This window comes from Poecilia reticulata, linkage group LG7 (assembly GCF_000633615.1).
Source record: "Poecilia reticulata strain Guanapo linkage group LG7, Guppy_female_1.0+MT, whole genome shotgun sequence".
Lineage (NCBI taxonomy): Eukaryota > Metazoa > Chordata > Actinopteri > Cyprinodontiformes > Poeciliidae > Poecilia > Poecilia reticulata.
The window spans coordinates 15,442,494-15,460,347 of NC_024337.1; the positions used below are offsets into that span (position 1 = coordinate 15,442,494).

General features: G+C 39.9%; 1 protein-coding gene across 20 annotated transcripts in view; it reads left to right on the plus strand.

Annotated features, from left to right (window-relative positions):
- hspg2 (heparan sulfate proteoglycan 2) overlaps positions 1-17,854 on the plus strand; it is a 127,341-nt gene that overhangs the window by 53,694 nt on the left and 55,793 nt on the right. For 16 of the 20 annotated variants that reach the window (XM_008414489.2, XM_008414495.2, XM_008414497.2 and 13 more), the window contains 22 exons: positions 2,970-3,079; positions 3,189-3,247; positions 3,488-3,660; positions 3,747-3,785; positions 5,602-5,727; positions 5,860-6,063; positions 7,007-7,126; positions 9,058-9,189; positions 10,302-10,446; positions 10,915-11,072; positions 11,163-11,303; positions 12,029-12,192; positions 12,273-12,452; positions 12,538-12,734; positions 12,960-13,107; positions 13,805-13,932; positions 14,152-14,238; positions 14,917-14,975; positions 15,200-15,261; positions 15,357-15,497; positions 16,820-16,990; positions 17,666-17,845. In XM_008414489.2, the coding sequence (XP_008412711.1) occupies positions 2,970-3,079; positions 3,189-3,247; positions 3,488-3,660; positions 3,747-3,785; positions 5,602-5,727; positions 5,860-6,063; positions 7,007-7,126; positions 9,058-9,189; positions 10,302-10,446; positions 10,915-11,072; positions 11,163-11,303; positions 12,029-12,192; positions 12,273-12,452; positions 12,538-12,734; positions 12,960-13,107; positions 13,805-13,932; positions 14,152-14,238; positions 14,917-14,975; positions 15,200-15,261; positions 15,357-15,497; positions 16,820-16,990; positions 17,666-17,845 (2,924 nt within the window). The remainder of the gene's footprint in view (positions 1-2,969; positions 3,080-3,188; positions 3,248-3,487; positions 3,661-3,746; positions 3,786-5,601; positions 5,728-5,859; positions 6,064-7,006; positions 7,127-9,057; positions 9,190-10,301; positions 10,447-10,914; positions 11,073-11,162; positions 11,304-12,028; positions 12,193-12,272; positions 12,453-12,537; positions 12,735-12,959; positions 13,108-13,804; positions 13,933-14,151; positions 14,239-14,916; positions 14,976-15,199; positions 15,262-15,356; positions 15,498-16,819; positions 16,991-17,665; positions 17,846-17,854) is intronic. The other 4 variants (XM_008414490.2, XM_008414502.2, XM_008414503.2 and 1 more) reach the window with 4 other exon arrangements.

The window sequence follows — 17,854 nt, forward strand, 5'->3', positions numbered from 1 at the left end:
TGGCGTTTGTTGAAACTCTTTGTGCGCATGACATCGGAAAGGAAAGAATACCCACTCATCACAAGAGAGACTCACTTTATACATTTCAGCACAAAGTCACAAAATGGCCCAAGTAGCAGAATTCCTTTGTTGCTAAGCAACATAATGATTTCTGTTTGAATTCTGAACAAGTCGCACATCCAGCCGCCATGCCTTGTTTGCCAGGAAAATATCATATAGTCTGCATCATATCTTTGTTTCTCCAGGCTCAATTATCATATGTAGACCAACTTTGATCAGCTTCCTGGATGATGTGAAATGTCAAATTTTAGAACATTATCACCAACTACTCTAAGAAGGAGACTCCTTTAATTTTGCTTTTGGGGTTATTTTCCCAGACAAAGTCCCATGAACTAATAATAACAACAGGTGGGCAACTAGAACTAGGAACAAAAAAAATAGTTCTGAATATCCAAAATACAAGTACTGGATCATTGTCCCCCGCCCAAATAAAACAGCACATTTTCAATCTTTATAAACCCTGAATAAAGCTGCTATATGACTAATTTAAAAAAGGTAAATAAAAGAGTTACTACTTTAAAGACAAAATATAAACAAACAAGTGCGGTAACTCTTACAAATAGAGACACCCCAATAGATTGTGTCAGATAATGTTTGAAGCCTATAAAAAGTGCATTGATTGGTCAGAGGAAACTGACTGGAACAAAATTGTGCAGAAGTAATAAATCATCTGTAAACCATATGAATAAGATGGGTGACTTGGTGTTTCATGACATCTGGCGGCAACGTGTCAACAAAAATAATATTTACGATCTGAAAAGAACAGATGCAGATGAAAGAACTGGAGGTTTAGAGAGATGTATATGTGGCCTTGCTCAGATTTTGCAGTGATTCTTACATGCCATGTAGCATAGATGTTAAATTAAAGAAATGCAATAGTATGTCTGTGGGTGATAAAATATCCACTTGATGGGCACCAAACAGAACTAATTCATAAAGTCCCCTAATCAAAGATAAACTCCATTATTTGCTGGCATCCATAGTTTCCAGACTTGTTAATGAATATGGTGCTGTTTATGCATGCTTGCTCTTAATGTCCACACAGCTTATTTCTTTTTCTGACTCAGCAGACTCCTTCTCAAAATTTAAATCCTTGCCTTTGGCTTGACAAGTTGCATCTCACTCCAAGAAGCAGCACAAATATTGCCCCTCTCCCTAATCTTCCCGCTTTCGGTCTGAATTCAGAGGCTGGACGGCCGGTCCAAACAAAATGTTGGCAGCAGACTAAAAATGGGGCACCCCGTGGGCCACTGGCTATTTTAAGTTTCACAGACTTGGCCTGTGACATTGGAATTATAATAGTACCGCTGACATTTCAGCTTATAATGAGCAACACATAAAATGCATCAATGTACATTATAAAGGAGATCTGTAGGCTTGCCTGAAAGGAGAATAATTAGCTGAAGACTGTGATGAAAAGATCATCGGGTCAACACAACTTTGGAAACAGTTAATCCTTTAAAATGCCAGGCTACATTAATTTGTTTCTCATGGGGTCATAAAAGCCAGCTGCAACAGCTTGTTTTCCATTGGATTTAGAGAAACTTTGACCTTTTCACACTTTATCGTGTTAGAACTGCAAATTTAAGTGTAGTTCCTTGGGAAAAAGATATGTATTTCTATATTTTCTAGAAGTAAATATAAACTGACACCCCTAACTAAATTGCACAATTATGTTCTACGTCCTTTCTGTCCCATAAATTCCCAATGTACACAGAAATATTTTGTTGTAGTTAGGGTTGAACAATAAATCAGTAATATATATCGCAATATGGAATATTCAACAATTTAACCGAAATCCAGAATTGCACAGCATTCTGGGAGATTTAGGTAGAAAAAAGAGTGTGCCGCTCAATCTCTCACAGCCATCTAAGCAGAGTGGCATCAACCATTACTCACTCACTCTTTGGTTACCTAGCAACTCACTCACTTTTTGGTTACCTAGCAACAACTGTATATTGTTCAGCCCAAAATACTGAAAGGTGTAACTGGTATGAATACTTTTGCTATCCGCGAAATTGATAAGAATGACTTTTTGATTCAGTTAATTTAAATCCATGTTGTGCTCCCTTAATATGAGGGCTAGGAAATACAAAGTTTTACTCTGATTAGTCAAGAATAAGAAGCTTCTGTCTTTTTGATAGCTCAAACAACAGTTGTGTGTAAAAGTTCACCTAACCGAAGCTAAAACTGACTTCTAAAACATCTCTAGAGCAGTTGGAACAATCTGAATTTTAATCCTCAAAAACCTACCATTCTATGCTGCTTAAAACACAGGTCATCATCACAGCCATCTGCAGCCCATGTTGGAGTTTAGAGTGCTTTAACCTACACCGGCTGACCTATATGTTCAATGACCCAGTCGTTCCAGCTAATAAAAAACCACTGAGAGGAATGGATATAATCCCTGCTGCATTCCCCTCCAATGCTCTCTCACCTTCCTGCCTCATATGTTTGACTTGGTTGATGTGGAGGGAATGCTGAGGCCCTCTTCCAGAGTCATTCACAGAGGATTTACTTCTTCCTCACTGCCGCTCGCACAGCAGTGATATCGACTTGGAAGTCCGACTCACCAACCGCCAGAGTTGCTGCAGGCCTGATTTTATTGGCCACATTTTAGTCAGATTTCTGCCACGATTTATGAATGTTGACTGTTTGTCTCCTTCTGCACAATAGAAAGCAGAATTTACCTAAGATACCCTCTTACTATGCTGTGTGTGTTCACTATATAGGCACATACATATAGAAGTAGATGCCATAATTTGTGGTTTTCTAAAATATTCAGCCAAAATGAAATAAATGTCAAACATTATGGCATCACTTGATTTTAATGTGTAAGCTAGTAGTGAGTCTGTGGTCCTGGTTTGTCAGTGTGGTTTGATTTTCTCCTCCCCTCTCTCTATCTCCAGTTTATTACCGAGCTCTTGTCAACTTCACCAACTCCGTGGTTTATGGCCCTGAACTCGAAGACATCTTCTCTCCAGAGTATAAGGAGATTTCTGAAGCAGTGATGGACACGGTACGTCTTGCGACCACTTGATAAATCTGTGCTTCATATGTCAGAACCTGCTGATTTAAATATTTGTGAGTTGGTTGTTTTGTTTAAGTATTTTCTTTTCCCTCGACAGCTGGAGTCTGAGTACAGCAAGATTCCAGGTGACCAGACGGTTAATGTGGTCCTCATAAAGTAAGAGCACAAACCTTCTGAATCAACCCTGCTGCCTGCTACTGCTGCAGGATATATACTTTTCTGCTACCTGTTTAGGTTATTCTGGCCTGGTCACTTTCTTTGTTTTTGCCATAAAGGTTGCCCATATCCAGTAAAATGTCAGCAATTTTGGAGGAAATGTTAAATTAAGACCCTGAAGGTATTCCTTCTGTTGCCATAAAGCATGTAGCTTTATCAGAACTGTCATACTCTCTGCAGAAAAATGATAAGAGAGGATGGAGTTGATGTCTTTGTGGAACTTGACGTGGGCTCTGACTACAACAGCAATGAAGAACAGATCCGCACCGTCCTCTACAACGTGGTGAAGGAAGGAGCTATTGCTTCCTACGTCACATCAGTCCAGGGCTTTCAGTTCAGGCAGCTTGGGAAAGGTAAGAACAACAATACCTCCATGTTTTAGCAAGTTAATGCCTACCGGGACAATAGGCAGTTCCTTCAATGTTTGCCTTTTCTCTAGTAGAAACTCTGCCTTCAGGGGACCCTATAGCAGTGCCAGGTTTGTACGGTACCATGCCTGCTGCATGGTGAGGAGGCTGATTGTGCTGTAGAAACTCTAGAATGACTGTAGTGCATTTATTCTGCTGATATTTTATGATGCCCATTACTTCGACATGTACATGCGGTCTGGAGAATGTCTTGCATGGAAGCACCAAGGTAGAGTTTTGGCTGCAATCCCTGAGGTCCAGTAGTTCACAGAGAACATAAAGGACTTTGCATGGCATGAGTTTGATGAAAAGATGCTTCTGTTCTCTGCAACTTGAGGCGACATTCGATATCTGCAAGTTCCACTGGTCAGGAGAACAAGCATGACAGCTGATAGGATTTTTACTGGACATGTTAATTGCTGAATGGGTGGATTTCCTGTAGAGCTGTTTTCACACATGAACACTGAAGACTGTCCAGAAGTTGATCCTGAATTCACAGTGCACATTTTTTATACAGAAAAACATTAATAATTACATTTAAGGCCAATTTAAAGTCATATTCAATAAATTACAATATGTGTTCTGATGAGGTTTGTTTGTGAGATTAAAAGTGCCTTTTTTGAAATAACTACCTGTAAGCTGGTATTAAACATAAAGATAAGCCAGTATTTCTGGATTAAAAGTGTTTTCCTTTTTTATTGGTCTGATTTAATATTATATTGATTATACATAAACATCAGTATATGTGAAATCAATCTGTCTGTTTCACTGAGCTAATGAAATAAATAAACTTTTCAATAATCAGATTTATTGAATATTACTGTACTTCAGGTATACCGTAAAATGTTTCTCATTCACATCCAATTAGGAAAAAAATTTAATTCAGTCAGATTCAGATCCAGCTACATACAGATTAATTACAATTATACAATATTTCAATGAAACTCAGTTAATCACGTAATACCGATTGGTAAAAAACGATTATCTAAGAAAGCTCTGCTGATTGCAATGACTTATTGACTGCAATAATTCCTAATTCAAAGCAAGCATTTAGTCACAGTAGGAAGGAATAACCCCATTTTAATAGGATGGAGCTTCCGTGTGGATCTTTTAAAGGAGAGATAGGAAATAAACAGAGAATAACCCAGCCAGGCATACTCTCCATGGGAAAGAAAAAGAAAAGAAGAACAGAGTTGACTGCAGCAGCAGATGCATAAATGGTTTTATCTAGGAGTGAAACTCAGTCAAAAACACTTCTATGAGGAGGAAAAACCTCTTTCACAAGGAATTTTGATTTAATATTCACTTCAACTCAGCAAGAACTGTTTTAGATCTTTTAACCTGTTTAAAATGTTCATGTTTAAAACTCTTAATAGGTGCTCTCGTGTGAAAATGGCTTATATGTATCTTATCTTATCTATTGGGGTAACCCAGGAAAGTCTGTCTTATCTTGTCTTTCTCTCATAGCCTGTCCTGCATAGTTTGTCCAATGCTGTTTTTTCATGTTGGCCAGTTTTATACGCTTTTGTCAGATTTAATATTTTAAGTCTGCGTGCGCTCTTGTTTACCTTTTGTGGTTTGCTTGTCTGGTTTTACTTGATTTTTGATCATAAATTGTATGTGACTTTTTTTTATTTTTCCAGTCTACTTTTGTGTACTTATCAACTCGTCTATCTTTTTTTTTGTCTGTGATTCAGACCTTTTCAGTACGACCACTGAGAATAATGTTTCTTGAATGGAAATTATTTATTTTTTATCGACGCCATGTATGGGTTGCTTCATATAGTCTGTCAATGTATTATATGTGCTTAAATGTGACACTAGAATAGCCTGTTGGCTCTGCATGTTTTGATCCTTGTTTGCATTGCCCTTTTGCATTTGTCATAGTAACGCCCGTTAAAAGGCCTTGCATGGCTGACGAGTTCAGGTGTAGCGATGGAAGTTGCATCCTGATGGACTACGTGTGTGACAACAGACCCGACTGCACAGACTTGAGTGATGAAACCAATTGTGGTGAGTGCTTTCGAATGACTGGTTGAGCTTTGTGTTATGGCTGTCTAATGTGCCACACCTTCACTGACTGACACGCAACTTTATATCACACCTGTATTCATTTACAAAGTTTAATTAAAAATGTGTTCCTAGATATGATCCGCCCTGTGGCCACCACAACCCCTGCTGCTATCACTCCCACTCCTGGTCCTGGACCATTGGGCCCCCGGCCTCCCATCCCACCTCTTCGGTGCAAAGCAGATCAAGCTAGATGCCAGAGTGGAGAATGTATTTCTAGAATTTTTATTTGTGATGGAGAACGGGACTGCCAAGACGGTAGTGATGAGCTGAGATGTGGTAAGTCAGATTTCTTCATAGATTTAATTTTTTGAAAACAATTCAGGTTTAGACTCGCTTCGCCCTTTCATAACCCCATGACTTCCTCATCTTCTACCACTTTGCACTAGCTTGTAATTTCCTCCAAACCCATTGACCATGTGGTACACATGTCCTTGGTACACTCCTACCCTTACTCTAAATGGTGTATTACTATTGCCAATAAATACTTCTACATATGAAAATTTTGAGTTTTTATTCTGAATCTAAGCCCAGGGACATTTTTTGTGTTATAAATATAACTAATAGGTGCCAAGGCATGATAGATACAGGTAGATATTTGGTTAAAAATTATTTTAATATCTAGATTTGGTTTTAAACATTAATTAGAAGTTTAGTAGTCTAGTTGAGATTAAGTAGTGTGCAAAAACAAACATGCAAAAAAAGCAAAACTACAATAGCATCCGGTGAGGAACTTATGAGGTTAACAACGAACAAAAAACAGAGATAAAATTAGTTTACAATGAATGAAATGAAATTACATTAGACTTACATAGCAGTTTTCTGCATACTTAATGCTAAATCCAATAAAGCTTTTGGATTCATGCTTTTTGGAATTTTAGCATTTTAAAGATTTAAAAAGAGTCTAAAGGTATTTATTATTTTAATCTACTTTCAGTAAAATCCTGGTAAATATTCCAGTATATTAGAAAAGTTTTAATTGTTTATTTGTTGTGTTTTTAATCATGTTTAATTTGCTGTGTTCTTTCCTTATAAACCACTTTTATTTGTGAAATGTGCTACATAAGATTTATATTGCAATGTATTAACGTAGACAGATAAAATGTTCCATGATCTATTGACTGACATATCATTGATCTTCAGAACTGAATATGCTCTATCAAAATAACATGCTTGAGTAAAACTTGTTCATTTTATCCCCGATTAACAAAATCTTTCTCAGGCACTCCGTCTCCCTGTGAGCCCAATGAGTTCAAGTGTAAAAATGGCCGCTGCGCCCTCAAGTTGTGGCGTTGTGACGGCGACAATGACTGCGAAGATAATTCTGATGAGACCGACTGCCGTGAGTCATCGTTACTTTTATGAGAAAAATATTCTGGTATTTAATTTTGTTGTTAGAAGGTTCAGGGTTTCCCCCAGAAAACTTGCTAAGCCCGGTGGTCAGGGCGCCGAGGCGGTCCACTGGCGGTCCACCGTGTTTTTGTATTAAAAGATGTTAAGTAGACGATAAAAGTAAAAATATCACTGGGTAATTATATGTTATGGGAAAACATCGTCAGTGAACTGCTATATAAACCCACAACTAGTCTTAAAAACAAAAATCAATCAATCAAAAATCAAAAAATACAATTAAAATAAATATCAATTATGTCCACTTCTGTTAAATCCAAATTAAGTCAGTGGCTCCATCAGGTCCACCAGAGCTTCAGGGGCCCCATAAATGCTAATATTTTAACATAGACCACAGATATATAAATGTAGCATTTGTTTATTGAGATTATCATTGCTGCTAAATTTGACATAATGGCTTCAGCATATATATATTAAAAGACTTTAAATTATTTAACATTTATATGTAATATTTTAAGGAGCTGGCAAGTTTACTTTGTAGAAGTTCAAAGAACAATATTCATAGTCAGATTGGTTTGTTGCCACAGCTACAATCTGATGCTGAGTTTAATCTTTGAGTTTCAGCTCTGTTTGTTCACAAATACAAATTAGTAAGCTGCAGTTATAATTTATTGCTTTTTAGGTTTGCCAGTTAAACTACTCCCCCTGTCCTAGATTTCACTAAATCTAACACAAAAACTGTTAAAGGTGCTGATGTTTTTAGCAACAAAAGGGGCCCCTAAGTCAGATTCTGCTCCAGGCCTCGTAGAGCCTTGGACTGGCCCTGCATGATGTGGTAATCCGCTGCACTGCGCAGAGATGCGCAACAAATGGGAGATTTAATTCAATGCTGCTAATGTGGCTTTAGTAGCTCTTTCATTTCGTGTCTGTTGAGTTTTTAACAAGGGGACACAAACTATTTTGGTTGGTCGAGTTTCTGGGCGAGTTTTTCAGATGTCCGGCGCATTAACTCTGTCTGACTAAGTGGGCAAAACATTTGATACGGTTTGGTGCTTAGTGTAACCGGAAAAATAATACTAGTAATAATAATAAAATAATATAAAATCAGCGTGATGCGTGACTGCGAGGAGAGCGCGAAAGTTCCTAACCGGGTTAAACCTGCACGATGAGTGATTAGCACTGGGTCGTTAACCACTAACGCACCGGCTAACCGGGAACACAGACCTAAACTTTACAGGGAAGATGGGACCAAACGCTGGGCAGCGTGTTGAGATGTAAACGCCGCATAATGTTTTGTTCACAAATATACATCATTCTCACCGCTCGCTCAATGGACCTCTGAAAGCGCGACTTCAAGTTATTCCTGCGGTTCACGTAGAGCTGCGCAACCAGAGCTAACGCGGTGGGTTTAAACTCTTACCTTAATCAATAACTCCTCATAACTAATCATAATTCCTCACAGGGGGTTGATGTAAATATCCATAGCGGTCAGCCTGTGTCCAGTTTGAGTGAAAGGAGGAGCATGGGATCCGCGCTGAGGTGAACTTTAGACATCCAGCTGCTGTAGCGCGCGAGGCAACGCGCAGAGGCAACGCGCAGAGGCCCAGCGGTGTGATTGGTCCGGCTTTAAATGCATAAACTATAAACATATCTTCTATAAACATATCTTTTAGGAATAAATCTGCTCTGATAGTGAAACGCTCGGAGTAACAGAAACACTTGCAATCCGACTTTAAAAAAAGGCGATGTTTTTATTTTTATTTTATTTTCCTGAAAAAAATTTAAAATTAACAAGAAAGGCTTAGCCTGGCGGTGGAGCTAGTAAAGCATGACGGGCCGCCAGGCCTATAACACACTGGGGGAAACCCTGAGGTTGCTACCAATCAGAAAGTTAGAAGTCATTCATCTTTTTTATCACCACAGCTACCAAAGGTCCCAATGACAGATGCAGTCCTGAGCAGTTTGAATGCCGTATTGATAAAAATTGCATCCCAGCCAGTTACCAATGTGATGAAGAGCCAGACTGTGCCGATCGCTCCGATGAGATCGGCTGCAGTAAGTCATACTCGAGCAGCCAACAATCTTTCTTTTGCTTGTGTACATTTGACTTTTTTCTCTGAGTTTCTGAATCTCTACTTAGAACTCCAACTAATTTGTTGGGAAATCAAACTCTCCTCAAATGAAACAGCTTTTCTCAAAGTTTTCGTCTGTCAGAATTGTCCATCTGCTGCAGACACTTACAGTACTTGACAAAGCTATCCATGCCACTCAGACATTTTCAAATATATTCACATTAACTAAAATGTTTTAGATTAAGGTATTGTCCGAGAGAGACTGACACAAAGTAGTGTATAAATGTGAAAAGGCAAAACAGAAAATAAAAAATTATTACAAATACAAAACAAATACTGAAAACTCAAAGTCTTATGAGTCATGGCAATTATGTCCTCCCTAAAGAAAAGTGTGAACATCGTTATTATGCTGTTACCACCATGTTTTACCGTCAGACTGCAGGGTTCAGGTTGCAGCAGCATTTGAGATAGTAAATTTTGTGTTTTCCTCAACTGACCTGAGCATCTTCCTTATGTTTGCTGTGTCCTCTATATTAGCTTGTGACAAACTTGAAATGGAGCTTCTTTTGAGTTCTTCCTTCGATTTGAAGCCAGATTTTAGAAGTCATGTCTAATCGTCATTATGTGAACATATTCTCCCACATGAACTGTGTATTTCTGCTACACAAATTGGCCTGTCTGTTTTGAAGATTTAAATGTACTCGTAGTTCACAACTCTTTCCACTTTTAAGAGATGAATTGAACTAAAATGAGAACGCATGATTCTGTTGAGCCTCTGAGGCCTTCACAGAACAGCTATCTGTCTTTGTACTGAAACTGACTGAGGCTGTCAACAAATAAAAACATCTTTTTCAATGTGTAGGTATACAAGATATACATGAAGCAGCATAGTTATGTGCTGTTTTATATTGATTTAGTAATAAAATACATAGATGTTTGCAATTGATTCATGATAAAATGTAAGCATGTAAACATGTAGAGATATGACTATTTTTGCAAGCTCATTATGACTTCCCTGGGTTCCCAAGCTTCAGTCATTTTTATGTGTGTTGGAGCATTTTGTGTGTTAGCTGCTGTGGTTTTCACTCTTTGCAGACCCTCCTACTGTGGTGAGCCCGCCGGAGGAGTCAGTCGAGGCAGCGCGGGGGTCGACTGTGACGTTCACCTGTGAGGCTGTTGGCATTCCAACACCCATCATCACATGGAGACTCAACTGGGGGCATATTCCCAAAAGCGACAGGTTGGGCTTTTTGAGACCCTCTCCCTCTCTGTAGACTATATTTGTTGTACCTTTGTTAGTCAACAAAAAAGCGCCTCATTCCTTTGGGAATGTTTTTTATTGGTGCAACTGGCATGTTGCTAAGTAACTAACAAGAAGCCTTTTTTTCTTCCAGCATAAAACTGCAATTATGGATTTATTTGCTGTTCTTGGTTTTTGACATGAACCCCCCCTACAACTAAGTTTCATTGCTGACTCCTTGCTTCAAGGCCTGTGATTTTAATTAGTGAGAAATTTGCTGTGCACTCTTAACTCCGAAAGCTGCGGTTTCAGGCTGTTGACTTCCACAACGCCCTGCTGTGTGTGTGGTTAGGAAATTGCAGAAGAATTCTGGGGATTTTTTTCCTAGAACACTCCTGATATGTTTTGTTGACGAACGATGTGAAGCTATGAGTGGGAAAGCATTCGTTTGTGCTCTTTTTCCCCAAGGTTTGTTATAACCAGTGAGAATGGCCGCGGTACCCTTACTATTCGTGATGTGAAAGAGGTAGACCAGGGGGCGTATACCTGCGAGGCCATCAACGCCAAAGGCTTGGTGTTTGGTATCCCTGATGGAGTGTTGACTCTCATCTCTAATCCAAACCCAGGTATAGAAAATCATCAATGAACCAGTATGAAATCGAAACACTTCAGTTAAAAAGCTTTCTGTAAACAAAGTTTTGTCCTGTTTATTCCAGAGAATTGTCCCGATGGTCACTTCAGGGTGGATGGCCGCTGCATCTCCTGCTTCTGCGCTGGAGTCTCAAAGAACTGCAAGAGAACCGGACGCTACCGAAACCAGATCAGCCTGCGCTTCACTGAGGAGGAGGACTTCAAAGGTACATAAGTTTATTATTTTTGAACCAATAAAGTACCTTGCTGAGGTAGGTACTCTTACAACTTTAATGTGTGCCTTTATGCTTCCTTCATCAAGTTAGGAAATGTACACGCTATACAAAACATGTTCACTACATTTTTTGCACAATTGCAAAATCTGCTTAGTTCTACCTCTGAGCTCCTTTCAGAATGAGCTGTTTTAGGGCCTCTTGTCAGCTTAAATCCAAATAAACTGCTGCTGGCCTCCCAAATCAACATTTAAATATGAAAATGGGCAATTACACAAACATCTTTTAAGAACATTAGTGGAGCCTCCTGCACAACCAACAGGAATACAGCAAGTTCCTGAATAATAAGTCAACAACGAGACACATGTCTTTTCTAGCAGCCATTGTACAGGCCATACAGCAACAAACCAACTGACCAAACACACTGGAGCTCTGCTTGGGTTGCTAGGTAACAGTACAGTGTCTGTGGAATGTGACTTGGCGATCGGACGGTTCAATTTCCAGACACCAAAAAGCACTTTCATGCCAAAAAATGGCTGGTTGTTTCTTAGAAGCAGTGGAGACCCAAATGGAAGTATAAAACATACAAAATGTGAGAGTTCAGTGTGATGCATACTTTGGTAGGGAATTGTAGATTTTTTGTCAACTTAAAACGATTTTTTAAGGATTTGGCAGACTTCACAATTAAATCTGATGTAGAATCTGACTTTCTCTTGCAGGAGTTAATGTCACCTACCCCTCCAGGCCAGGTACTCCACCCCTCTCCTCCACTCAGCTCCTCATTAACCCCGAGATGGAGGAGTTCCAGCTTGTTGACTTGTCTCGCCGGTTCCTCAACCTTGATTCCTACTGGACCTTACCTCGCCGGTTCCTTGGCAACAAAGTTGGTATAAAAAGAAGTTTTTTTGTTGTTGTCTTTTTTAATGTAATCGATGACTTTAATTTCATTCTATCCTCTGTTAGATTGATTCATACGGAGGATCCCTGAGATTCAAGGTGCGATACACACTTGCCCGCGGCCTTTCTGAGCCAGTGGAGAGATCGGATGTGATCTTAGTAGGAAACGGACGCAGGCTTGTGTATCGCCGAGGCAATGGCACTCCTCCCGATGTGATCAACCAGAAAGAGATCATATTCACTGAAGTAAGGCTGAATGAAAACATCCAAAGATCAGCTATCAAAGTGAAATCAACTTGAAAGAGTAAATCTGCTGCTTAATGTTTTCCAGGACCACTGGCAGCACTCCAACGGCCTCCCTGTCAGCCGCGAGGAGCTGATGATGACGCTGGCCGACCTGGAGAGCATCAGCATCCGTACCGTCTATGATAACCACATGGTCAGCGTAGCGCTCAGTCACATCGTCATGGATACCACCACAGTGGAGTTCAGCACTCTTGGCCATGCTAAGGATGTTGAAGAATGCAGGTAAGAATCACAAGTTCTCAGCTGAAACCTGAGACATTTTTTTTTAAGTTTGTAATTTTTAAAGCTGTATTTTGATGGTTATTTATTAATCGTTTCATCTTATGTTCATTTGGCTGCTCTTCCCACACATGTTTCCTCTTTACCACACTAAGGAAATTGTAACTGGCCTCATCACAGTTTGTTTCAGAAACCTTGGATGATGGTGCTTATGTTTCTCACTTCCAGATGTCCTCCCGGATATACGGGCCTGTCTTGTGAAATGTGTCTCTCTGGTTTTGAGCGCGTCCCTGGTGGTCGCTATCTTGGTACTTGTGCAGGCTGCAACTGTAACGGACACGCAACAGCCTGCGATCCAATCAGTGGATACTGTCTGGTAAGAGTTACTTCTGTAAGGTTGTCTATACTTTGAAACATGAAAGTAAAAAATGTTTTATTTTGCTTAATTTCATCTTCTTAAAACATACACACGCACGTGCATCCCCCCCCCCCCCCCCCCCCCCCACACACACACACACACCTACCTCCCCACCCCCACACACACAGGTTGTGTACATTGATTTGTCTTAAATTAATCAAAGATTTACTCTAAATTGAGCAAAGCACATTCTAGCCATACGGATTTCTTCTACAGAGATTTGTGAAAGAATCGGTCGCACTCTGGAGTTCATTAAATTTCAGCATAGTACTCTGTAAAGATGCCACCTGTGCAGGAAATTTCTGCTTTGCTAAATACCTCAGGCAACTCTTTGGGTTATTATAGCAAAGTGAAGGTGACTTAGAACAACAGCACACGGAAGAACTTGACTGGCCTGAACACAACCAGATAAAACAACTTGAAGAGCATATTAAAGCAGAAAGCATGAGCCAGAGATTCTCATCCAACATCAGTGTCTGACCTCAAACGTGTGCTTCTTTAAAAATGGAGAAAAATTACTATAAACAACCATTAACCTTGTGAAAAACATTCCTTTAACAATGGAGTGAATACTTTTGGAAATAGAGTTTATGTCATTTTAGGATACTTTAAGTGCAATAGAAGAGAATGAATTGCATGTCTTCCTCCATCACAGAGCTGCCAACACAACACAGAAGGCCCCCAGTGTGACAAGTGTCGCCCTGGCTACTTTGGCGATCCAACCCGAGGTCGTCCTGACGACTGCAAACCCTGCCCCTGTCCATACACTGAGACATCACGGCGGTAAGCCTACACCTCCGATAACGCAACACATATTCACAAAAACACAGCGATGCTACAACTACAGGGCTCACAGATGGATTAAGACTATATTCAGACCTTTACTGGTTTAAACAACAAGCTGTTTCCACTTCATTGTTAAAATCCACAGGATGCTAAGCTCATTACATTGTCTCTCTTCTGCTAATTCTTCATTTATTACCTTCTCAATGGTCTGCATAGGTTTTCCGACACCTGCTTCCTGAACGTTGACCAGCAGCCCACATGTGACGCCTGCAGGCCCGGATACACAGGAAGACGCTGTGAAAAGTGAGGAAACTAATGTCATTAATTCTACTGTTCAGTTGAGACCAATTCAAAGAATAAAAGCACTTCTTTAAAGGGTCAGTATCAAGTTGGATCAACTTAAAAAAGTCAGTCAGCAAAAACATACCTGATTGATTCTTCAATGCTTGTTTGAGAGGTCCTTTAATCTCCCGTAGCAACCATTCAGTTGTGCAAAACGCCTGGTTGGAGCTCCATGGAGCTGCAGTTTCCAAACTCCACAGAGCACCCATCTCCTGTGATTAGCTCCTTCAGACTGGCCAGTACCAATTAGCAAACATCTAATGTAACTGCACCTGCTGAGCTCATTATACAAGCTAATTGTATGTAATGTTGTCAAAGGGATAATAGAGAAGCTCTGTTGTGATAACTTCCTGAAGGCGGAGCTTCAGAAAGTGCTGGAGCTTTTAAAGAGACAGAGACCCAATTTCAAGGCGATTAATATCCAAGTAAAATTTATTTTAAATCATATTTGATATGTAGTGTTTTTATAACTGCTGAATGTAACTTGATTGTGCTATAAAACGGCCCTATGTGCCTGGAAATCACATACTGCTGCCCCTTTGAGACTTTTAAGTTTTAAAGACAGATCATTAAGAAATCAATTTTAGGTAATCACTTTGCTAAACTTTATGGTTTATCTCTTTTGATTTTTTTTTTCAGGTGTGCTTCTGGTTACCAGGGTAACCCCCTCCTGCCTAATGGAAGATGTGTTCAAATTTGTGAGTCTAATTTTAATACCCAAGTGACAGACAAGTGAATGAACAGAAGCTGCTCAGGCAGTTGCTTCAGTAGTGTGACAGTGAGGAACTCCTGACTGTGTGTAATGGTTGCCAGGGTTGTGCGACAGTTGTATTTAGTCATTGCTCAGGTATGCAGCTTAGCTGGAGCGCTCCCAGGTGCACTTCAGTCCCCACATCATCTTTCCAATGTGCTCTCTCTGCAGCACCCTCCACTTGTGATAACAGAGGAACTATCAGCTCCAGCAGCAGGCCATGCAGCTGCAAGGTATGGCAGTTTATCTTAAAGGGAACGACAGGGATGCCAAGTAAATGGATTCCATATGTGCAAGTCCTTGTTTTGTTTTTGTGTGTGCGTTGCAGAACAACGTGGCAGGCGATCTGTGTGATGAGTGTAAGGCTGGATTCTTCCACCTATCAGAGGCCAACCCTGAAGGCTGTTTGCGCTGTTTCTGCATGGGGGTGTCCTCACAGTGTGCCAGCTCCTCCTGGAGCAGAGATCAGGTGAGCTGCAGGGAAAAGGAGGGTGGAATATTAATAATCTCTGTTTGATCATTCCTCTTTTTTAATTGTGTCTACCTGGACGTTTGCCTACTTTTGTCATGGGCCACAATGTTTTACATTGGCGGGATCAAAAAATAGAAATATCCTTTATTGTTCCACAATGGAAAAAAAAATCTGTTCAGCAGCAACAAATTGACAGGCACTTTGCTGCTGCTGCAAGCTAGCTACTGGTCCACAGTACCAGTAATTAGCTGCTAATTTACTCTTGCTTGCTAGCTGGTAGGCATTGCACCAAGTAGTTGACTAGTCACCTGCAAATGTAGATCAAGCTGCATTGTAAGGATCTGACGGATCGGTGGTCCGCATGTCGCTTTATCCCGCAAAGTTGTAGAGCCGCTGCTGAGTCAGCGAAGCATCCTGCTTCGCATTGAGTTAGAGGAGCAGCAGGTGGGAGCGCTAAATTTAACTGTAATCAAAGGGGATCCATTCATAAGAAGTTTATGATGTTCCAACATGCACAATTGTGGTCAACATAATCATTTAACTCTGTGCAGCTATTCTAGATGAGCATATTGATTATAACTCCCAGCTGGTGTTGAAGAAAAAAAAAGAAAGTCAGGCTTTTTGCAATTTTTTGATCCACAATGACAGAAGATCATCGCTCTGTTCTACTGCTGCAGAAGAAGTTTGAGATAATGTTCTTTTATTCCTTTAATTCTTCACGATAGACTTATGGCTAAACAGTCTTTTGTCAATGTTTGATCTGAATCTTGTTGATAAAGCCTATAAATTAATGTGAAGCATTTTCTCTCATGTGTTTAGTATGTCACAATGACTAGTCAACTTTTATCATGTTGACATCGACTTTAAGAAAGTAGTCATTTACTAACTACCCAGTTTTTTATGTTCATTATGAGTCACTACAACTGTTTTGCCAATTTACTGATGTTTGTACATTCCTCTCATAATACATGTCTTAAATTTATTTCGCAATGGTCTTAAAAAAGTCTTTGGAAGTCTTAAAATTATAGTTGGTGAAGGCTGCAGAAACTCTGGTATGTATAATATTTACCCTGTGAGAATTAGAGAAAATCTACGATAAATTCAGTTGCATTCACCCATGTTTTGGGTTTTAAGAAATCTAGTTTGTATTTTATAATCATACCATCCTGGGAAAACTTGTTTTAAAAAATTCCATAAATCCCCAAATGAATCTTAAGATTCATCGCTGAAAGCTATAATGTGTGAATAAACATTTGACTGGAGCTGGAGATGATTTCTGATACGAGTGTGTGAAGATCTGTGCTGTTTCTGTTCCTCAGGTGCGAGGAGGAGTGAATGGGCAGCTCTTCACCCTCTTAAACAGCGCCAACACCAAAACAATCTCTGACGGGATCCTCCAGAGGGGCTCCTCTGTTGTCTACCGCCCCGATTCAAACAACCCCAGGGATGTCTTCTTCTGGGTGTTACCTGAGAGCTTTAGAGGAGATAAGGTAAGAGAAATAAGCTTCTACGGAGAAGTCGAGCTCGGGATGAAGATAGACTAAGTAAATCTTGGTAACAGCTAGTAAGACTGGGCATTTATTGTATTGTTTATTATTTGTCTTATCATAAGAATTTTGATTTATTGTTATCACAATAAATTCCAAATAATGATGTTTGAAAACCCACAACACTATCCTTATTATCAGGATTGATAGTTTTTACTTTTTCACTGTTTGTTCAAGATAGCTTTCGTTGCTTTCAACTTCTATTTTCCTTGAATTTGAAAATAGAGTTACTGTGTGGAGTTTAGTGATACAAATCATGCTTCATCATATAACTGGTGACCCAAAGAAGCACGTTTCAAATGGGAATGTTTTTCAAAAGCATCTTTTGTGTTTGTGACATAGTTTGTGCCATCACTTTTAACGTTACCACAAATGTATCGCAAAATATTGTGATGAACTTTAAGTCCATCATTCACCCCTAACTGTTAGTCAGTGTTTGTATTTTTCTCTGTCTCCTGCTCAGCCGTTACCTAGTCTGTAAAAAGGTTGAACATCTTTGAAAAGTTAATTCGCTGTCAAATCGTTGCGCCTGTCTTGTGACTATCCATTCTAAACCACAGGGGGAAATGCCTTTTCACCATTTAGGTTAGTTATGTGTCCTCTCTGTTCTGCCACCAGCTGACCGCTTATGGCGGGGAGCTCAGCTACACCGTGACCTTTGAACCTTATCAGCGTGCGCTGGTGGTTGACAGACAGCCGGACGTGGTTCTCCAGGGCAACGACATCTTCCTGGAGCACTACTCTCAGACGAAGCCCCTCCCACGAGTACCACAAGCTATGACTGTGACGTTCAGAGAGGTGTGTATT